The sequence below is a fragment of the Myxine glutinosa genome, chromosome 2 (assembly GCF_964187855.1).
Source record: "Myxine glutinosa chromosome 2, kmMyxGlut1.1, whole genome shotgun sequence".
Taxonomy (NCBI): Eukaryota; Metazoa; Chordata; class Myxini; order Myxiniformes; family Myxinidae; genus Myxine; species Myxine glutinosa.
The window spans coordinates 95,292,941-95,316,409 of record NC_136262.1 but is presented as its reverse complement, the minus strand read 5'-3'; the positions used below and the strand labels follow the sequence as shown (position 1 = coordinate 95,316,409).

At 46.4% G+C, this 23,469-nt stretch overlaps 1 protein-coding gene across 2 annotated transcripts; it reads left to right on the top strand.

Moving 5' to 3' along the window:
- The first annotated feature begins 14,950 nt into the window (after positions 1-14,950).
- On the top strand, positions 14,951-19,597 carry LOC137422707 (uncharacterized). 2 transcript variants are annotated; one of them, XM_078771247.1, is made up of 4 exons: positions 14,951-15,177; positions 16,652-17,409; positions 17,528-18,139; positions 18,382-19,597. In XM_078771247.1, exons 2-4 carry the CDS (start codon positions 17,041-17,043, stop codon positions 18,637-18,639), a joined length of 1,239 nt encoding a protein of 412 aa, XP_078627373.1. In that variant the 5' UTR covers positions 14,951-15,177; positions 16,652-17,040; the 3' UTR covers positions 18,640-19,597. The 2 variants fall into 2 exon arrangements, with proteins under 2 accessions (XP_078627373.1, XP_078627375.1); XM_078771249.1 differs by lacking the exon at positions 14,951-15,177 and adding an exon at positions 16,412-16,552.
- The last annotated feature ends 3,872 nt before the right edge of the window (positions 19,598-23,469 follow it).

Here is a 23,469-nt window from a genome sequence, read left to right as displayed (position 1 = left end):
GGTGAGTTTTTGCTGGCATTCAGAACAAATTACAAATTCCTGCTCTGAATGATGTTGGGAAAGCAAAGGCAAACCACCTAGTATATTCCTTTCAGTGGGGTTGTTTTGACTGCACTGAACCTGCTTTCAGGTACACACAACCTTTGACATTCTTCCATCTCAATCCCACGACAAGTGATACATAATTACACCAGCCCACATATACCTGGTGTTGACTTAATGGTCAAGGTGCCTGGCTTAAGATTTTAGGGTCTTGAGTTAGAGACCCTAGCATGCCATTAAATAACACCAGGTGGGTCAACTCAGCCTGTCATCCTTCCGAGGTCGGCAAAATCAGTACCAGCTAACTGTAAACAGGGGGCACTACATCAGCAGCACAACCGCACTCCTAGCAATAATGCAACCAGCAGTCATAGGCTGCATACAAAATAATAATAAATAAAAAAACCAACCCATGCTACAAATGTCCAACTCCCTCCCACACAGACATCTTCAAATAAATGTTACAAGCAGAGTACCCATCCTACGGCGATCTTGTTCCAAGCATGCAACAAGTTCTTCTGCACGTCCCTTTATTTGGATGGTGTATCGGCAACAGACCACTGCCTAAATCTCTCCCGATAATATAAAATAACCAAGGTTGCGTACATGAAGCAAAAACATGCATACTGCTTATGTGCATATGTAATAGATCGTGGTAGATTCAGATATAGCTCAGATTCAGATAATTCAAATTGCAATGGCCCATAAGCTTACACCAGAACCCTGAAGCCTAAGTCCTGAAGCCTATAGGTACTATTGCCTTCACAAGGCCCATGATGCCCATCTGCTAACATTTCGATGATCCTTTTAACAGTTGCTTTGGTCGTTTTACACAGAACGGAAAACTTATAGGAAAGGCATGGCAATTGTGAATATGACACTCCTGAAGATGTGTTGACCGAGCATAGCACCAACATGGCGGACGTATGATTTTTTTTAGCTCACCTGGAACAAAGTTCAGGGGAGCTTATGCGATGGCGCGTCGTCCGTCAGACCGTCAGTCCGTCCGTCAGTCCGTCCACACTTGAAACTTCTTCTCCAAAACCGCTGATGGGATTGCGAACAAATTTGGCACAAATGATGATTTGTTGTCTTGTGACTAAAGTTTGTTCATGGCATTAAAAAAAAAATCTGGGTCTAAGAGGTTCTCCCGGTGTCAAAGTGGATCCAGGTTTGACCCCCCCCCTCCCCCCCTACCAAAATAGGTATTTGCTTTTTCCTCCGAAACTACAAACACTATTTCGATGAAACTTGACCACAACCTTCATCACCCATGATGTACCAAAGTTTGTCCATGGCACTAAAAAAAATCTGCCCCATTTAGGGGTCTATGGAGGTTTACCCACCAAAATAGGTATTTTTTTAGGTTTGTTTGAAGTCTTATGATTATGTTAGTATGATTCCACATGCTGTGCTGTCTTCTAGCAACCACTGAAATTGGTTTAAAATACCCTTAGTCGGTGCAGTATACTGTTTATTCTACCAGGTGAGCGCTAGGGGTATTGTCCCTATGTTTTCATTTCAGGTTACAATTGTCGGTGGTGTCAGGCAAGCTGTCCAACCAATGCGTATAGAACGGACATACATACATACTTTTTTCTGAAGTATGTGTTTTTTATAGAGTCGGAGCTCTTGTTATTCACACTAGTAACGGTACCTGCCCTACGGGCGGGGCTTCAATTGGGAGGCCCAAATGAAAAGGCTAAAAATCAGAAATTGAAGGCTTTTTTTTCTTTAAAACGATTTATATAAACATACGTTAAATCTCGATTGGTGCAGCCGTTTGTGCGGCACCCGGGAAAATAACGTCATGCGGGAGCAAGTATCAGCAGGATGTGGCAGTGTGGGAGTCCACGTTTTCTGATCCTCCTTCATGCCGAAGTAGCCCACCACTTCTCCAAGCATTCCGCTCTTCAGATCCACCATGAGAGATTTAATCTTGATACTGAAGACGCGTGCAGTTAGTACTCCCGATGTCGTATGTACTCCCGATACAGGGGCGGATCCAGGGGGGCTGGGGGTGCGCACCCCCCCCCCTTCGATCCAGGATGAGGGTGCAGGGGGTGCGCATCCCGCCGTCCCCTCTGGATTTTTGATAAATTATAAGCTTTGAATATCCTGGAACAGCCCTCGTGTCCAGATTATTTTGAACAAGGGACGTTTCAGGCAGATTACCAATGCTCAGAGGTTACAAATCACTTTTGCTTTATTATAAAACACTCCAAGTGCGATGGTAAAAAACTTTAAAAACCATACTTTCATCACATAAATCCACCGTCCAAAGCGAAATAATCAGCAGCAGCCACTCCAGCGGATATGACGCGGAGAATAACGCCATGGCGATGACGCAACACATGGGTGGAGCATGAATTGAACATGTGATGAGGAAAACATGGGCGGAGCATGATATGCATGAGGCAAACATGGGCGGAGCATAAATATACAGCATTACATTGAAACTCGTTTACAGCGGAGCACAATTATAATGGTTGCAGTACAGTTTGCGCAGAATTCAAATTTCTCTTCATGTTCGTCTCAATTATTCGTGTGTGTACAGGACACTCATGTGCTATGTCGACGAGTTCATTAAATCGCTCGACGTGAGGTACGTTCACAATAGTACAATGCTATTGCAACACCCCTCGCCGAGCGCGTTAGTGGAGTCGTCCATCCAATAATGCATTGAGGAGCGCTGAGGCAACTGGTCAATGCGGTCTACAGAGGTATCATATCGACAAACATCGGATCACTTACTTTGTCTTAAGACAAAACGAGTGAGTGTCATGGAAGATCCAAAAAAAGAGGAAGATTACGGACTTCTTTTCGTCCATCACTTCGACAGACCATATTTATAACAACCGATGAGGCACAACACCCACTGGGTAGGACTGCAGCAGCACCAGCAACTGAGGCCCAACCAGAGGTACGAGTTAGAGTCCCTGTATATAGAGAGTTGTGTCAACTCAAATTTGGACGCCATTTTGTGTCTAAGTGTGTCGGATTAGATATACATGTACATTCGCGATATGGGGTGATATATTCTAAACCTGCTAAAAAAAATTTTACTACACATATTTAGTCTTATTATTACATACAGGTGATATTTGTTTTGTCAAAAACTCAGCTATTGCCGTGAAAAAGAGCTGTGTGGTGATATTAAAAGTGGTATGGCAATGCATATTACAAGCCAACACTGCATATAAGAGCTAACATTATAAGTAAGACAAACCAATGCTGTTGTTCTCTGAATTTTAATAACTTTTAGAAAGGAGTGTGGGCATATCCAATATTTTTTAAAGGGTGCCAAGAGCAATTCCGGTGTAGGACTTCCAGCCGACATATAGTCTAACACACTTAAAACAAATTCTGTACGTGGTATTGCCATATTTCTATAGTGTACAACTTTAGTTTTATCGACATTTATATTCAATTTCCATTGTAATGATTTAACAAGCTGCAAGTCAACTTCTGTCTCTGACATAAGGAAAACGTCATCGGCATCTAGTAAGATTGAAACGTTCATTTATTACTACACCCTTGCCCAGAACTCTGATGGATATTGCCTTATCGATTAATATGTTTCATAGCTGGCAACTTAATTAACACTTAATTTTCGACTGCGCCAAGCCGTAATTAAACAGAGAAAAAACTTTTAAAAATACCTGCAGTGTGCACGGTTCGTCTAGTCGAACAGATATGGAAAAGCACAGATAAGACGTCGTATTCACCATAACTTGTTTAATTTCACCAGGAACACGATGAGGCCAACACAGTAAACATTCAGTACAAAACTTGGTTCATACATTCAGTACAGAACATGATTCATACATTCAGACCGTAAGAAAACTCTGCCCGTAATACAACACTCTGACCAGACCAACACTTCATCCCACTACGTTCACTCCTCACAAGTCAAACTCATCACTACTCTGTTCACTCCTCACAAGTGAGACACCATCACTACTCCGTTCACTCCTCACAAGTGACTTGTATTTGATGTATCCTTGATGTATTTATTTATTGAAATTTTTATTCTAACACAACACAGTTTAATTTTAATGAGCTGTCATGTACTAGTACTTCCACAACAGAAAATCACATGGACAATCTTCCGGAAGATGGCCAGACAAATCGCTAGCTCTATCGACCACATGTATATTGATATCAAACAGGGATAACAGCTTTTGAAAGTTGAGCCAGTTTTAAATGCGGGTACACAAATACACCTGTTTTACTGCATTAATCACCTAGAAATATTGTATGTTTTGGGAACGATAGCTGTCACCAGGTTAAATATATAGGGATTGTCCAATGTGCAAAATCTTCCATCACTACAATTTGGCCATAAATCCCGGGGTGGGAAATATTTGAGCAAATATGCCACAAGACGCATGAGCACTGTACAAAGCAAACAATAACTCGTCAAATTTTGGACGTATGGATGGCTGCACAACCCGCAAAAAAATTGAGCAGGTCCCCCCCTAAAATTGCTTTTATGATTGCCGATTAGGCTAAAGATTTTAAACCAAAAAAATAACTTGCCTCGGAATAAGTTTTGAATGGACGGACAGACAACTGAAAACAAAACGGAGCATGGGTTTCCCACCCCTATAAAATCAAAATTAATTCCCTCTAAAAAAGTACAGTGACATTGCCCGCAGACTACCCAACCGCAGAGCAGGCAATGTCACTGTACCGGGACATTTGATCAATCAATGACAATATGCGGTCCGCTAGGACTACCCGAAAAAAATTGAGCAGGGTTCTTCCCACGGAAATGCATTTTTGGTCAGCTCCTTGAAGATTATAAACAAACACAAATCACTTCCCTTTAAAAGGGTTTTCAACGGACAGACAACCAAAAAAAAACCGAGCAGATAGAATTGCTTTTGAACATCGATCATCAAGCGGCGTGGGCCTACCTGGCAGAGTCTCGAGGAGTCGATCGCTTTCCAGCTCTTTCGTCTGACTTTCACTTCCCAAATTTGTCTTCTGACTTTATCACTTGGAAATCTATACATCTTATATTTCCCAGATTGGTTTGAACAACCAAAAGCAGAACAACCAGTCATTTTGTTTGGCAATAAACAACATTCCCGTACCAAGCTGACGTTCACGCACGGTGAAGTTAGACACAAAATGGCGCCACGAAATCACGTGACCAGAAATCTCGGGTCAGCGCATGGCGCAACTCTCTTTATACAGGGACTCTAGTACGAGTACGCCGTAATGAAGCAAGCACGTCTTCCGATCCCCTTGACAATAGAAACACTCTTAAAGTGAGTGATGCAACAAACGACAAATCAGTGCCTGTGTTGGAAGGCAAACAGGCCGCGCCAGCTTATGATGTCGGTGATATTGTGGCCGATAATGTTCGTATTGAGTCGCTTCCGAGTGACGAGAAAATCAAGTGCTTCAACGAGCATCACTGCCCACAACATTTTGATTCCCTGTGTGTTCAACGGATCAACCGTGAGGGACAAAATGGTTCATATGTGCTGAATTTTCGCAGAGAGTGTCGATCGTTACAAATGGTTGGCTTACAGTTCTGTACTTGGAGGTGGGATGTGTAAGTTCTGCCATATGTTCCCTCCAAAAAATGATCAAATTAAGTCAGGGGTGCTAGTCCGATCACCCTTAACCAACCTACGGAAAGCAACTGGTACAGACGGTGCACTGGCGACACACGATTCACTGAACTACGATAAACAAGCCGTGCTTGCTGCTTATGATTTGATGGAAAGTGTCCGAAATCCGACCCACAGAATATCATTTGATTTCGTAGAGCTAGAGAGAACTACTGGGGAGGCTATAGGAAAGGTCATCAGAGATTGTTTATTCAGAAGAGGTGTGGACATCAGTAAGGCAAGAGGGCAAAGCTATGACGGTGCATCATCAATGGCGTCATCCAGAATCGGAACTCTAGCGCAGATTAAAGCTGTCCAGCCTTTGGCGCTCTACACTCACTGCAAGTCATGTGCTAAATTTGTCTATCGCAGCAACGTGTAGACTATCCATATCCCCACATGATGTGTGTAACATTTTCATTCAGAAACACAAGCGCCGTCTATTCCAAAATAGCATAATTTAGGATTAATAAAATAATTCGCATTCCGCTGTCCAATCTTATCTCTTTTGTGGGGAGAACCCCCTGCCTTGAGCTGCACAACCTCGGCGCATGGCGGTGCCGGGCTTTGACCAGCACCTATTAAACTACTCTATACACCTTAACATGGCGTGCGTTTAGAAACATGGGAATTCTTCTGGATTCTTTGTAGTTAATTAGCCTAATTAGAGAGGAATCAACGGGCTAATTAACCCAGGAGATCATAACCATCATTTCGCGAGAACTACACAAATCAGAAATTCCATATCAGAAAGCTCCAGTAGAACTACACAAAAAACATGCCGCATGCACACACACACACTTCATCAATTTATTATAGCAGAACGAACAGCTAGGCAAGTCGTTTCACCAGTTCCTCTATCTAACCATTAGTCATCGCGAATCTGTTGAACTGTTGGACCAGGGAAGAACGCAAGGAACTGCAGAAACTTCCAAGAACACACGAAATGCCGTTTCTGACGATCAATTTTAAAAAATTTGTAAGTTGGAGAGACGGCCGTGATGGCGGGGAGGGGTTTGGAATTCTCTCAAGCAGGGATTCAACCCGTGTCCTTATAAAAGGTCTTTGTCTGAGGTCACCAAGTCCGATCGGTGCAGCCGTTTGTGCGGCACCCGGGAAAACAACATCGTCACAATGAACGTTATGCGAACGCGAATGTTATGCGGGAGTCCAAACCTGAGAATGCTGGAGACCAAAGCTGAAATTGGGAAAACTAAATAGCCTATGTTAATCCTGGAGATCCCAGGATATCCACCCAAAATATCGTTGAGATCGGTTCAGCAGTTTTTACGGTACCTTCGAACGGACAGACAGACAGACAGACAGACGGACGGACATTTGGTGAATTAGAGTAAGATTGTATAAACAATAGTGTTCCTTGACAACACCTTGACAAACTAGAATTTAACTTTATGCCAGCTAAACTGCGAATAAATTGGAGTCGATTTTCCAGCGCAGACCACCTAGATGTCCTTACAAAATAAACTTCAGTTTCAGGAATTCAGGATACCAGCAGAACATAAACAAAACTTTTTACAAACCACCCTCCCCTGCCCCTCTCTTACCCCCAACAAATACAGTAGCTCCGTCAGGTATGTTCTTCACAGCTTTCAACGGGCAGTCTATAAAAGTGGCATTGCGATGTGAGGAGGTGGAGAGTGAGGCCTGCAGATTGGAGTTGTCCGAAGAAAAAAGAGGGAAGGAGGAACGGGCAATGCACTCATCATGGAGTTGTAAGATCTGTTACCTTATAAACGATTATCCATAGTAATGTAAAAAAAAAAAAAAAAAATTAAATGTCACCGTGAGGCGGACTTATGGTCATTGAGGGTTTAAATGCTCCAAGAATCAATGCAGACAAAACACAACAAAAGTGGAGGTGGGGTGGGGGGGGGGGGATGGGGGAAGCAAGAGGATTCAAGAATGGAGATGGGGAGGTGGGAGAGAGAAGAGGATTCAAGAATGGAGATGGGGAGGTAGGAGAAGGAAGATGATTCAAGAATGGAGATGGGAGGTGGGAGAGGGAAGAAGGTTCAATAATGGAGATGGGGAGGGGGGAGAGAGAAGAGGATTCAAGAATGCAGATGGGGAGGTGGGAGAGGGAAGATGATTCAAGAATGGAGATGGGGAGATGGGAGAGGAAAGATGATTCAAGAATGGAGATGGTGAGGTGGGAGAGGGAAGAGGATTCAAGAATGGAGATGGGAGGTGGGAGAGGGAAGAGGATTCAAGAATGGAGATGGGGAGGTGGGAGAGGGAAGAGGATTCAAGAATGGAGATGGGGAGGTGGGAGAGGAAAGATGATTCAAGAATGGAGATGGGGAGGTGGGAGAGGGAAGAGGATTCAAGAAAGGAGATGGGGAGGTGAGAGAGGGAAGATGATTCAAGAATGGAGATGGGGAGGTGGGAGAGGGAAGAGGATTCAAGAATGGAGATGGGAGGTGGGAGAGGGAAGATGATTCAAGAATGGAGATGGGGAGGTGGGAGAGGAAAGATGATTCAAGAATGGAGATGGGGAGGTGGGAGAGGGAAGAGGATTCAAGAATGGAGATGGGGAGGTGGGAGAGGGAAGAGGATTCAAGAATGGAGATGGGGAGGTGGGAGAGGGAAGAGGATTCAAGAAAGGAGATGGGGAGGTGAGAGAGGGAAGATGATTCAAGAATGGAGATGGGAGGTGGGAGAGGGAAGAGGATTCAAGAATGGAGATGGGAGGGCAAACAAGGGATAGTGAGAGAATATCCCAAAATGAGGAACTTTGTATGCTTTGGATTATAATTATGGAAATTACTTGGAGGTAGGTACATAGTTTGGACAAGATGAAGGGGTGAGCGATGAGAGAAGGAAGTTGGTCTGGGAGTTCTAGAGAGGGTTACGAGGGGAGAGTGTGTGGAAGGGGAGAGTGGTACGAGGGTGGACAGTGCAGAGAGGAATCGGGTTAAGAGGAGGGATGATGTAGGAAAGGGGGTCAAGAGCAGGGAGAATGGGGTGAGGGGAGTGAGGTTATGAAGAGGGGGGGGGGGGGAGGTTATGAAGAGGGGGGGGGAGGGGTGTATGGAGTGGATTACATGGGAAGCGGAAGAGTTTTGATTGGGGGGAGTGTGTGGTGGGGTGGGGGTACTGAGGGGGGAGTGTGTGGTGAGGTGGGGGTACTGAGGGGGAGTGTGGTGGGGTGGGGGTACTGAGGGGAGTGTGTGGTGAGGTGGGGGTAATGAGGAGGGAGTGTGTGGTGGGATGGGGGGAATTCGGGGGGAGGGGCGGGGAGGCAGCTTTAAGGAGGTGAAGGGGTAAGTTATGGCGTACAATTCGGTACGAGAGATTTGATTGGCAGAATTAGTACGAAACTAACACAAGACCAAAAGTCGTGGGGGGTCGTGCACTGGAAGGAAGGTGAGACCAATCGTATCATACGTCTTACGAGTGCAGGTAGTGAGTGCCATGTGTGGCGAGAGAAAATCACGTGTGCAGTATGACGGTCCAAGGTAAAAAGGGTGGGTTAGAAAAAGCAAGATAAAGGCCAAGACCAGGTGACCAGGTGACCAGGTTCGCGAACAACAGAAAGATCAACATTGACAGAAACAGGATCTGAAAGGTGCGCACAGAAGTCAAAACGACCATCTCAAGAACATAGAACAGACAAAGCGAGAAACTGATGGAGACGTACAAAATATGTCATGTAGACATCAATAAAGGTACATTTACCGTGCACGTCGCGACCCGGTGCACAGGCCAAGCGAGGGAAGTGAATTTGCGCAGCATCGCGGCCATTGCGAAGAAGAAGAAGCGTGAAGGGCGTGGCTACAGCAGGTCATGTGGAACCCCTCTCTTCCTGGTCACGTGACGGTTTCTTATTGCGGTTCGACCTTTAAACTAAACCAGAATGTCATGGTCCGTACACAAAATACATGACTTGGTTGGTTTGTGGTTCATTAACACCACCATTAACACCACCTCCGCTGTGCCGCTCGCCTGCACCTTCTCCCCCCCGGATCCTCTCCAGGCCCCACATTAATAAATAAATACGTGACTCGGTGAATGACAGCAATGTCGCCTTTAGTAAAATCTCGATCACCTGTCATTCTGCACCTGCAAGTTTCATTTGGTGACTGCATCACACACCTGTCAATGTTTATAGTGTTGTCCCTTCAGCTTCGTCCAAATGTTACAAACTTCGAGTTAAACTTGCTCGTTTCGTTTTTGGGGAAATTATTGATTTATACAGGTTTTTACCGTTCGGACGGATTCAAACAAAGCATGGTGGTAAATGGGGGAATGTCGGGTTTGGAGGATGTAAATAGTGGGATATCTCAGGTATCCATTCCAAGACCATTATTATTATTATTATTCATAACCGGAAAATACCACATGACACATGTTGCTTCGCTGACGGAGAGAGGGTGGAGAGAGGAGGTTAAAGAGGAGGGACAGAGTGAGGGGAGAGAGAGGAGGAGGCATGGAGAGAGAGGGGAGAGAGAGGAGAGGAGAAGGGAGGGATGGGGGGGGGTGGGGGGAGAGGAAGGGTGGGGGTGGGGGGAGAGGAAGGGTGGGGGTGGGGGGAGAGGAAGGGTGGGGGTGGGGGGAGAGGAAGGGTGGGGGTGGGGGGAGAGGAAGGGTGGGGGTGGGGGAAGAGGAAGGGTGGGGGTGGGGGGAGCGGAAGGGTGGGGGTAGGGGGAGAGGAAGGGTGGGGGTGGGGGGAGAGGAAGGGTGGGGGTGGGGGGAGCGGAAGGGTGGGGGTGGGGGGGGAGAGGAAGGGTGGGGGTGGGGGAGAGGAAGGGTGGGGGTGGGGGGAGAGGAAGGGTGGGGTGGGGGGGGAGAGGAAGGGTGGGGGTGGGGGGGAGAGGAAGGGTGGGGGTGGGGGTGGGGGGGAGAGGAAGGGTGGGGGTGGGGGTGGGGGGGAGAGGAAGGGTGGGGGTGGGGGGGGAGAGGAAGGGTGGGGTGGGGGCGGAGAGGAAGGGTGGGGGGGAGAGGAAGGATGGGGCGGGGGAGAGGAAGGATGGGGCGGTGGAAGAAAGGAGAGAGGGGTAAGAGGGGTTGAAGTGGGGTGGGGGAGGGGGGAAATCTGGACATCATCTTCTAGGAAAATACTCTCGCAACATTTCCCGTGTTCTAGGGGTTAATGCCCTTCCTGTAGATTTTTCAGGCTGTATACCGAGTGTTTCATGGAAGTTTGCCACACATGTTTATTAGCACATACCCCGCACAGTGAGACAGGGTTTTGCAATCACTTCTGTGTGTCTGTCTGGGCCATAACTTTTTTTTTTATCATTTGAGCTTTCGCCATCAAATTTTCAATAAAGCTGTATTATGAGAATATTGAGAAAACAAATGAATAATTTGGTCAAATGTCAGTGTCACATAAAATTGTTAATTTTCATCCAATTGACTTGTATACAAGTGGATGGTGGCCGTGGGGCAACACGAGTTGGTTCCTTGTTGCAGTCTTGCGATACAGAAAACCTTTGCTATTTACCTGCAGCTTTGACCACTCCCTCAGCAAGGCCTTCAAGTTAGAACTTTCCTTTTCCACTGTCACATTGCTTGGGCGTTCATCCTGGTCTTTTAACATCAGCACATGGTCTATGGCAGGATCCTCTCTCTGTGCTGATTGAAATTCACTCAGTGGAATGGGATGTAATGAAGTGGATAGCCGGTCAAGTTGAATCCTTGTGGGCATTACAGTGATGGCAATTGGAGTTAGATGTGGCATGAAGTCCCTCTGTGTGATGGACACCCCTTAAATGACAGTTTCAGCCACCTCTGGACTCATTCCTTCTGTACACCCTTCCATGAACTTACACAAATCAAGAGGCATGTGAGACAGTCCATCCGCATCTGTGTTTGTTCAACTTGGCCTGTACTTGACATCAAAGTTGAAGTCCGCCAATTCAGCAACCCATCTCTGCCCAGTGGCATTTAGATTTGCTGTTGTGAGTACATACGTGGGTGGGTTGTTGTCTGTGTAGACAGTGAAAGAGGGCGAATGATATAAATAGTCCCTGAAGTGCTCACATATAGCCCATTTTAATACCAGGCACTCCAGCTTCCCTGAATTCAGGTTGTACTTCCTTCCTGGTGGAGTGGCAGTTCTTGATCCAAAAGCGATTACCCTCAGTTTCCCTTCCTGCCGTTGGTACAACACTGCTCCCAAGCCCTCCTGTGATGCATCACAGTGCAGAACAAACTAGATGGTATTCATAGAATCCTTACCCTGCGCACAAGTGCGCATTCTTTAGTTTAGAAGTACTTGGTGCAAGTGAACTCTTCCGTTTTTCCCCATGAGGTGCATTTGACAATGAGCCATGTTTCAATTTTTTCCATGGAGCGGGGTCGGAGATATAGAGGGGCAATGTTTTTCGGTTTTTGTAAGATGGCGCCTTTACTGCTGAACTATGACGTTGAAGGAACTGCGCTCCAACGCGAGTCGAAAGAATTGACGCGACCAAAGACGGAATTCGTCCGAGTTGCTTTATTGAAACAAAACAGCTCAGGTATTCTGACAAGCCCGTTTATCGGGCAGCAATATATATACACATTTATGTCGGGAAGTTTGCCCGGCAAAAGCTATACCGGGCATGCCCGGGTGTCAAGGGCGAGCCTTGGAAAGGCGAGTCTGGACCTGCCCGGGCGTGTTTGGCTGCGGCCTGGCAAGTCGAGGCTGGACGTGCCCGGGCGCTCTGGACGAGCACTGGAAAGGCGATAGCGGGCATGCCCGGACGCTCTGGGCGAGCCCTGGAAAGGCGAGAGCGGGCATGCCCGGACGCTCTGGGCGAGCCCTGGAAAGGCGAGAGCGGGCATGCCCGGACGCTCTGGGCGAGCCCTGGAAAGGCGATAGCGGGCATGCCCGGACGCTCTGGGCGAGCCCTGGAAAGGCGAGAGCGGGCATGCCCGGGAAAGACGAGACCAGGCGTGCCCGGGAGGTTCGGGCGTGCCCGGGAACAGTGAGTCCGGGCATGCCCGGGAGAGGCGCGTCTGGCCGTGTTCTGGCCGGTGCAAGGCGATTGTGTGCATCCAGCGGTAACCGCTACAACGTCATAATTATCGTTAAAATATTCTACAGGAGGAGGCGCTCCTATGGTTAAAATTTCGTGTCAATTGGTCCAAGAATTGCAGAGAAAAAAATTCATACTGATCGAATCAAGCGTTGTACTTGCCGAATTATGACGTCATTATTACGGTATTGATGACATCATCATTAACATATCTTATTCCCAAAGGGGAGTGCTTGACATTCAGCCATATTTCAATTTTTTACAAGGAGTTAGTCTAGATGGACATAGGGGTCCACGCGCCCCCCCCCCCCCCGGTTTTTTTTATGCCACCTGATTTTTCTTAATCCTCAAAGTGTCTACTTTCAGAATCTTCCAGGTATCAAGCTGAAATAATGTCCAAAAGGCTTAATTTTTAACCCTTTATTGCAACTAACCCGAAACCGAAAAAAAATAATTGATGTAGAAAGAGGCATAACTTTTGAAGTAAACAACATACAGAGACAAATTAATACACTTTTCCATACAATTCTGACCCCAGGAATTCAATGGGATGGTTATTTTAGACATTTGACAACATTTTGACTATTTCTGGACAAAAACAGCAAAAAAATGCCAAAAATGTGTGTATAACCAACTATCTTTTCATTTTTTCAAGCGCATACGGTGAATTTTTGTTCACCACCAGTTTTTTCTTAATCATTTAAGTGTCTATTTGAAGATTATATTGGGTACCAAGCTGAAATAATGTCCCATGGGGTTTATTTTTAACAGTTATATGTAGCAGTTATATTATGCTGTTGGCAGTTGGTTGGCAGTTGGTTGCCGTTGGTTGGTACATGCAGATGGCAGTCTCCCTCTCCCACTGCTCTCTCTTTTGGAACAATCTCAAGGATTTTCTTAGTAAGTATTTGAAACTATTATTAAGATATACCTTATAGTCATGTACAAGCCTACAAGTAATTTTTCAACAGTTATTATTATTATCATAGGCCTACAGAAATCAAATCTGACTGTATTCTTGACTAGCTAGTGTTGGTAGCTAGCTAGCTAAGTTGGTAGCTAGCTAATGTTTTACTTTATTTTCAGGCTGATGACTTCATACATACCGACCTTGGGGAAAAGGAAACATTGTATCACAGCTGAAGTGCCTCCAAAGAGAATTCGATCCCAAACATGTATTTTACATGTATCAAGTCTTTCTGTCTATGGTAATTTTACTGCGTTCAACGCATGCAATGGGGGGCAAAGCGAGAAGCTATTATATCTACAAAGAATTCGTGATATGAGACTCTGTGAAGCAGCCACTTCACCATACCGCATGAAGAATATTCGTGACCAAATACCATTGACATTAGAGGGCTTGCCTTTGGATAAAACTGGCTATCATCAAAACTGCTACAAAAGCTTCTCAGGGAAATTAGATCGTTTACAAGTGTCAACGGCTTCTTTATCTGGTGAATCATCATCATCATCGATAAAGGACTCCCTGCGCCATCTCAAATCTCTGTCAAGTCAATCTGAAGAAGCTCGGTGTTCCTTCTTGTTTCCAAATCAGTGTATTTTCTGTGACAAAGCACTAACCAAGTTCAAGGGCAAGACTGAAGTGCTTACAACGTTTCAGAGTTGGAAACACAAGGAACCAGCCTGGAAAGTTATCGAACCTAGGGCACAGGAATTGAAGAAAGAGGCTCTTTATCGCAAGGTGCAGGGCAAGGACCTCTTTGCAATGGAAGCTAAGTATCATCCATATTGCAGAAACAACTTCAATAGTGAGTACCAAAACCATGAGCGTGGACAGAAACAACTTCAATAGTGAGTACCAAAACCATGAGCGTGGAAGCAAGAGGGCAGAAAAGGCAGCAGACAACATTGACAGCCTGCAGGCCCGAAATATAGCAGCACATGACAAGTCCTATTGTGTAGTAAATGATTACATTCTTAGGAATGTGATTGAACGCAAAGAAGTCGTCCTGCTAAGATCCCTGCGCAACTTGTACATGAAGACACTGGAAAGTGAAGGTTTTCCTAATCCTGAATACCGCAGTGAGAAATTGGCAAGACGGTTACAAGGAGACAAAGACATATCTCGTGAACTCACATTCTCCAAGGTGCCCCACCGTGGTTGTATTGATTTGAGCCTCATATACAGCTCTAGCATTACTGTAGATGAAGCAGTTGGATGTGCGTACAAACTTGGAACAGCTGACCAACTACAAGAAGCAGCACTCACCCTCCATTCTCACATTATAAAGGCATTCAAAGAGTCAAAGGAGCTACCATGGCCCTCAACAGCACAGGAGCTGGATGCTGTGAAGATGGATGAGCTGCTTCCAGAGCATCTTGTACAATTTCTGAGCTCAGTGGTGACCGGGATACTTGATGGAGAAAAGTGTGAAAGGACACAGAGGCTGGTCTATTCGATTACACAAGATGTGTGTCGAGCAGCAACTAACAGCAAGTGGAAACTTCCAAAGCACATCCTCCTATGTGCCACACTTCGTCACCTCTATCGAAGCAAACAGGTGAGTAATCAGCTAATTTACTGCTTATGAGGTCCTACATTGTCATTGCTTTACTGTGTTTGATACAGGTATTTGATATTGATATAAAGCAATTTTCTATCTTTGCAGCTCACAACCATCCTTTCACGACTAGGACACTCAGAGACATATGACTTCAGTATGGAACTTGAGACAGCAATGGCCAAGGCTTTTGATGAGATTTCCACCCACCTGACCCCTCAAATCATCACCGGCGAGGGAAACACTGTTTTTCACAGCGAGTGGGACAACCTGAACAGAATCACCACCAACGTTCATGGCTCAAATGTTGTAAACAGCGCCGGGGGAATCATGATTCAAGAGGTGAAAGAGAGCCATGTGAGCACCAAGAACAGGACCCTTCCTCTCTATGACAGGTCATCCAAGATGAGAAGCCTTAAGATCACGCCTCCCGAGACGCTGCCAGAGCTGGCATTCAAAAGAGTTGGCCCCAAATTCCCCATGCAGGCCAACTTTACCCCTCCTGCTGAAAACCAAGAGTCATATGATGCCTCAATGTTGCAGTACAACGCCCATCTCCTCTGCAGATGGTTAAGCAGCCAGGGCAAGCAGCAGGTTCCTGGATTTGGTGGTTTTATTTCAAGCCAGGGAAAGTGCCTCCTAGGAAATCTACAATTGACTTTTACACCCCCATCAACCAGCCCATTACAGACAACGCAGTGGTGTATGAGCTACTCAAGAGGTCCGAGGCAGCAACGGAGGAGGTTGGACAGTCATACACTATCAACACGTTTGACCTGGGAGTGGTCATGAAGGCCTGTCCTATAGTATGGAAGTATGGGGAGGAATTCAGTAAGCATGTGATCCTCATTGGCAAGTTTCACACGGCCATGAATTACATGGGCAGGCTCATTGGGCGCAAGTGTCTTGGAGCTGGCTACGCTGAGATCCTCATAGAAGCTGGCCTCGCAACCAGTGATTGCCTGAAAAGCATCCTGAGCGGGAAGTCATATGCCAAGGCTCTCTTCAGTCTGAAGGTGGTCACAGAGGCACTTGAACGGTTGCTGTTCAATGTTTTCCTGGAGGAGGAGAAACCAGACATCCCATACGAGACCCTCATCAACCTCATCCACTGCTGCACTTCTGAGAGCCTTGACTCCACTCTGAAGGATCCCGCACTGCTCAAGCTGATTGATCAGTTCCTCTGATACCAAGACAAGGTACGCAGGGGCCACCTGGGCAAAACGGGCATGTTCTGGCTCTCTGTGATGGATCATGCAAGGCTGGTCTTCATGATGGATTTTGCTGTGAAAACCAACGATTTCGAGCTCTTCCATCACTGCAACGGTGCCATGGCAGATCTCTTCTTTGCGTATGATGGCCACAACTACGCCAGGTAATCTATACACTCATTCCCTTAAATACTCGATATATAAAAATGTGTAAGTGGAGCTTACTTGTAGTATTAACTTTAATTATTATTCATTTCCTACAGGTACCTGACCTGGTTTGAGGCCTTTCTCACAAACATAGACCTCTCCCATCCTGTTGCTCTTGATTACATCAAGCTTGGAGCCATAGCTGTTGCAAGATCACTGATCCCAGGGGCTCTCGCAGCAGTGGACAAGACCATGGAGGAGACATTCATGAGGTTTGCTAAGTCTTCAGGTATGTCAGTGTGTGGAGACAATAACTATATTATATATATATATATATATCACCTATATTTAATTACAGGTTCATGTTGGTTGTGATGATAAAATTCAAACTTCTCCCTCTCTACATTGCAGGTGGTCTACTCGGTCTCTTCAACAACTGTGGCGCATACCAGAAGTGGTGCCGCACAACCTCTGCCGCGCTCAGCTCTATGAGCTTACTCTTGAGATGTGCGGCATGATTGACGACCCTGAGATGCCGAAGGCAGGCAAGCACCGTGAGCTGGAGCCTGCCCAAATCAAAAAGTCTGAAGAGGCCGTGCAGAGCGTCATCTCTGCCATCAAGGGCTTCACAAACCCCTGGAGAATCCCAGACAAAAACCGACTGTACTCCCGAGCATCTGGAGCTCCCATCGATCCAGAAGTTGAGGCTGACGTGCTGCGGGCCGAGGCTGCAGGCAGGGCTGCCAAGGAGCAGTTCATCCAAGAGCGCTTTGTTTCCAAGAGGAAGGAGTTCTTTGATCGCCTCAAGAAACTTAAGCTCAAGACGATGGATCACTGCAGCAAGAGGGTCAAACTTACATCCGCACAGGGGAAGGTGGATATTGATTCAACTTATACTAATTGCATATTTCATTACACAAAAAAACATTCTTCAGAAAGAAAATTAAACTGTTGTATTTATGCCTTCCTCATTTCTTTATTTTCCATTGCAGCTCTTTGTATACAAGGAGCAGAGCAACCTCGCCTTTCAGCTTCTTGTTAAATCGCAGATTATGGAGATGCCCATAAACCTTGAGGAACTCATGCGGTATCCCCTCTCACCTGTTCCTCATGCCCTTGGCTCTCCGGATGGCTATTTTGCCAAAACAAACAAGGCCACCATCCTTCACCATCTGCTGCAGGACAGGGACGAAGAGGTACCTTACCCCAAGGATGCCCTCTTAATACAGGATGGAAATGCCCTCTTCCACATGATGTCCAACCTCCCACCAACCTGTGGAGAGATTTGCATGCAGCTCCTGGACCAAATGGTTGCCAAGCACCATTTTGTGTTCTCCACAGATTGCTACCAGCCAGATTCCATCAAAGCCCAGGAGAGGCTCAGGCGCGGCTCTACTGAGAAGTACATAATTGATGGTCCAAACACCCGCAGGCCCTATGACTTTAAGTCATTCCTTGGCAATGAGCTAAACAAGAAGCAGCTATGTGACCTGCTTCTCAAGGTCTGGGGGAGCAATGCGGCAGCATCCCGGATTGAGAAGAGCATGAAAGCAGTGGTGTGTGTTGACGGGAGATCCTATGACTTAACATCAACAAATGGAAAAGTCAGTTGACAGAAGATGCGTGACTTAAGCAGTCACCCTATACGCAATGCTTTGAAATACATCTTTAGACTCTACAATACTAGATAGACCAAATGGCTCTTGAAATGTGAATATTCTCGACTTCACACATGTACAATTGCAGACCATATTTGGGCTCTTAAACATTTTAAGTCATGCAGTTTTTGTCATATGTATTATTTGTTACACTGTGTAGTAGTATTTAGTTTCTTTATTTGTTACAGGTGCAGACTTCTGAGATCTACGAACTGCGGTCCAACCAGGAGGAGACAGACAGCCGTATTGTCCTGTACCTCCACCAGGCTGTCAAATGGGGGTACAAGTCCTGTGTGGTGAGGACACCTGACACAGACATTCTGATGATCCTCCTCTACCATACCAGCAGGATCAACCTCTCCATCTACCTTGACCACGGCTCTGGCAAACATCGCACACTCATAAATGTGACGGAACTGTCTGAATCACTGGGCCCTGACTACTGAAGCACCCTGCTGGGATTCTATGTATTTACTGGGGAGGACTGTACCAGCGCTTTTAAAGGCAAAGGCAAGGTGAATCCCCTGAAGAAGCTGCAGAAGAATCCCAAACTCCACAACGCTTTCAGGCAGCTTGGTGCAGACTGGCTGGTCACAGATGAGCTACAACAGGAGATGGAGAGCTTCACGTGCATCATGTATGGCCAAGCACGGATGACATCAGTTGACGCAGTACGAGTGAAGATGCTTAAAATAATGGTCGGTGCTGACAAAGTCCTGGACTCAAAGTCAAAAGTGGACCTGGAACGCCTGCCTCCCCCCAAGGTCTGTCTCATTCCACATGTGCAGCGAGCCAACTACAGAGTAGCCTTCTATAAGAGAGCAGACGAGGCAATAATCGAGAGCCCAAAACCATGTGATCCAGGCATGGGCTGGGAGAAGACAGGAGAAGCGGAGGCGTTGGAACCCATTTGGACAATTGGACCCATCCTCCCTCCTTCTCTTGTTGAGGTACTGGCTCAGAGAGCAGAGCCAGAAGAGCAGGCAGCTCTTGACAAGGTGGCTGATTACGCCAACAATAACTTGTATGTGGGTGAAGAGGATGGAGAGTACGAGCATGAGGATGAAGAGCTGGAGTTGGAAGAAATCGAATTAGAAGATTTCTTCAGTGATGATGAGGACAATGAGTAGTTTAGGTCAGCTAGTTGGTAGTGACATGAAAACATAGGCCTATAGTTGTCTTATTAACATTCATGGCTGTATTTTTGCTGTTTTTTACAATAAAGAGTCAAAATGTTGTCGAATGTCAATACATAATTAGTAATAAAGAATTCCTTGGGTCAGAATTGTATGGAAAATGTGTTCATTTGTCTCTGCAAGTTGTTTACATCAAAAGTTATGCAACTTTATATAATACTATGATTTTTCAGGTTTGAGTTTGGTGCAATAAAGGGTTAAAAATGAAGCCTTTTGGACATTATTTCAGCTTGGTACCCAATATAATCTTCAAATAGACACTTAAATGATTAAGAAAAAACTGGTGGTGAACAAAAATTCACCCTATGCGCTTGAAAAAATGAAAAGATAGTTGGTTATACACACATTTTTGGCATTTTTTTGCTGTTTTTGTCCAGAAATAGAGTCATAATGTTGTCAAATGTCTAAAATAACCATCCCATTGAATTCCTGGGGTCAGAATTGTATGGAAAAGTGTATTAATTTGTCTCTGTATGTTGTTTACTTCAAAAGTTATGCCTCTTTCTACATCAATTATTTTTTTTCGGTTTCGGGTTAGTTTTTTTTTTTTTTTTTTTTTTTTTTTTTTTTTTGTTTTGTTTTGTATACAAGATCGAGGCTCGTGAAAGAGCGAACATTAATCACACAGAAAGACAAACAGACACATAAAACAAATAACATCGGGAGCGGTAGACAAGATGGGGAGAGAGGGGGAAGGACACAAACACAACATTTGAGAGCAGGGACCGAGAGACATGGAGACATCGAGAGATCTGTGGGAGGGAGAGGGCTTTGGGGGGAGGCATGTGAAGGGGGGGAGGCATGTGAAGGGGGGGAGGCATGTGAAGGGGGGGGGGGTGGGAGAGGTATAAACATATGGACACTGCCAGGATTTCCAGGAAATAAGTTGGAATTTCAAACAAGGTGGATCTGGGGTGAATTAGTGGGGGTAGAAAAGATCAAGGTTATGGATGGGGGAAGATAAGAGATGGTGGTGAACAGCTGTTTTAAAGACCTGGAGGGAGGAGAGGGATTGAAGGGAGTGTGGGAGTTTGTTCCACAGGCGGGAGAAAAGAGGAATGAAAGAGTGAAGGTGAGCAGAGAGCCGAGATTTCGGCAGTTTAACCATCAGAGGGTTGCTGGCAGATCTTGTGCGACCTGTAGGAATATTTGGGGGACAGAGCACAGAGAGAGCTGGGGGAGCAAGGCTGGAGAGGAGTCGGTAGAAGACAGAAAGACCACCTACCTGCCTGCGGTGAGTGAGTGAAAGGCCCTCAGAGATAGCTTCATCGCGGGAGATTCCAATGATTTTGAAAGCTTTGGATTCAACAGCGTGAAGCCGAGCCAGGTGTGAGGCAGGAGCACCAGCCCATAGGGGAGAACAGTATTCCATTGAGCTGCGGATGAAAGCCTTGTATGTGGTGAGGAGCTCAGGTGTGCCGAGGAAGGACTTCGCACGACGGAAGATGCCCAGTCGGCGACTGGCTTTGGAGGCCAGCTTGGAAATGTGGTTTTCCCAAGAAAGATCATGGCAGATAGTGAGACCCAAAAGCTTGAGTGACAGAACTTCTTGGAGAGGATTGTTGAGAAAGTAGATGGGAGGGTTGTCCAGTCGATCTTTTCGGAGAGACATAGTAAGAGAGTGAGATTTGGCAGGATTGAAAGACATGTTCCACTTGTTTGACCAGTCTGTGATTTTGTCCAGGTCTTCAGAGAGTGAGGAGGCTGCAGACTGCCGATCTGAGGGAAGAGGAATGGAGCGGCAGAGAGTGGAGTCATCAGCAAAGAGATAGAGAGGATTTTCCAGAGAGTCAGAGAGATCATTGATAAAGACCAGAAAAAGCACAGGGCCCAGCACACTTCCTTGGGGAACTCCAGCCTGAACAGGAAGGGGAGATGAGAGAAATCCATTCAGGGCCACACGTTGACTACGACCAGAGAGGAAGTCCGCAAGCCATGCATGGAGATTTCCATGGATACCATAGGAGGAGAGTTTGGTGAGCAGAGCTGGGTGCCAGACCGTATCAAAGGCCCTTGATATGTCAAGGGAGACAGCTCTGATTTCCTGTTTGGCATTGAGGACCTCCATCCATTGTTGAGACAGCAGAAGCAGCATGTCCAGAGTAGAGTGACCTGGTCTGAAACCAAATTGATGATCAGAGATCAAGCCATTGGAGAAGAGGAAAGATTTCATATCCGAAGCAATGATGGATTCCATGACTTTGCTGATAATTGGGAGCAGGCTGATTGGTCTGTAGTTGCAAGGATCTGTTTTTGCACCTTTTTTGTGTAAAGCGGTAATGTTAGCTGATTTCCAGGATGCTGGCAGATGACCTTGAGCAAAAGATAGGGTGAAAAGAACAGAGAGAGGGTGAGATAGAGCGGCAGAGCAGGATTTTAGGACCCGTGGGCTGATGCCGTCTGGTCCAGTTGCAGAATCAGAGTCGAGGTTTGACAAAAACTCCTCCACCTTGTCAGGAGAGAAGGACACAGAGTCCAGGAGCAGTTGGGTTCGACTGGGAAAGGTGGGAACAGAGAGAGATGGGTTTGGGACTAAGGATTTCGAGGCGAACACAGAGTTGAGGCATTCGGCTTTGTCACGTGCGATGTCAACTGTGTGGCCATTTGAGGTAAGGGAGGGGATGGAGGGGGAACAAACACCAGAAACGGATTTGACCAGACGCCACCAGGATTTGGAGGAAGGAGACAGGTTTGAGAGTTCATTCTTGAGGGAGGAGAGATAGTGCTTCCTGGCACTCCTGAGGGTAGACACACACTTGTTCCGAGCTTGGTGGAAGGAACTGAGATTTCCTTCAGTTGGATTAGCCTTCCAAGAGGCAAAGGCAAGTTGTTTCAGGGCAACTGCCTCACCACAAGATTCAGTGTACCATGGACGGGAGGAAGGGTAAGACAATTGAAGGCGAGATGGGATAAATCTGTGCATGAGAGAGATCAGTTTGCTTTGGAAGAATTCCCAGGAAGAATTGATGTCAGAGGCAGTGGAGATGGGAGACCAATCCAGACGATTGATGGCTGCTTGAAGACCGTCCCAGTCGGCCTGAGTGAAATGCAAGACTCGTCGACGCTGAGGAGGCTCTCTGAGAATGGCCAGAGAGATGTCCACTTTGACAAGCACATGATCAGAAGAACCGATTGGAGCAGAAGAAGAGCAGCAGACATTAGCAGGGAAGTTTGTCATAACCAAGTCTAGAAGAGAAGATACTCCATTGGCTGAGATCCGGGTCGGGAAATTGACAGATTGTGTCAATCCCAGTGAGTCACAGAAGTCCTTTGCTGAGGTGCCATGACTAGTGAGAGAGGAACCCACACCCAACCAGGTGGCATGATGACAGTTGAAGTCACCACATATGAGGAAGAGAGAGTTGGGATGAGTGGATAGAAGTTGGTCCATGTTGTCAGACATTGAAATGTAGATGGAGTCATCACTGTTTGGGGGACGGTACAGAACACATATGAACAAAAGGTGGGAGCGGAGAGGAAGCCGTAACCAGAGGTACTCCTGCGGGTGAGGAGGAAGGAGAGCAGTGCAAGGAGAGTGAGGAAGAGAGTTTTTGACAAAGATAGCCACCCCACCACCAGGCCGAGGCTCAGGTCTATCATACCGGAGGAGGGAGTAACCAGGAAGAGATATTAAGGAATCAGAGACATCTTGAAGGAGGAAAGTCTCTGTTAAGCAGATCAAGTCTGGATTGTCAGAAGCAACCTGTATGGAGAGATCAGTCAGGTTTGAGCGAAGGCCCCGGATGTTTAAGGTCCATACCGTTAATGAAGAGAGAGGGGGAGCATCGGGTACAGGACAGGGGAGGGGAGGAGTAGGGTAAGATGAAGGATGAGAGGGGGAGGTAGGGAGAGCAGTTGATAGTGTTTCAGATGTTGCAGAAGAGTTCCAAGAAAGGGAAGGATGAGGAGGATGAAAGGTTTGCTGGTGAAGGGATGCGGCACAGTGAGGGGTTGTTTGAGGGGGGGCAGAGGAAAGTAGAAGGTTTGGGGGGGTGGAGGTATGAGATAGAAGGGAGACGAAGTGGGGAGGAGGCAGCTTGGAGGAGGAGGGGGGAGGAGAGAGAATTGGAGAGGAATGGT

Coding starts and splice junctions, on each gene's coding strand:
- LOC137422707 (XM_078771247.1), top strand. CDS start 17,041: ATGTGCGGCATGATTGACGACCCTGAGATGCCGAAGGCAGGCAAGCAC. Junction 17,410..17,527: donor TTACATCCGCACAGGGGAAG/GTGGATATTGAT, acceptor TTTCCATTGCAG/CTCTTTGTATACAAGGAGCA. Junction 18,140..18,381: donor TAACATCAACAAATGGAAAA/GTCAGTTGACAG, acceptor TATTTGTTACAG/GTGCAGACTTCTGAGATCTA.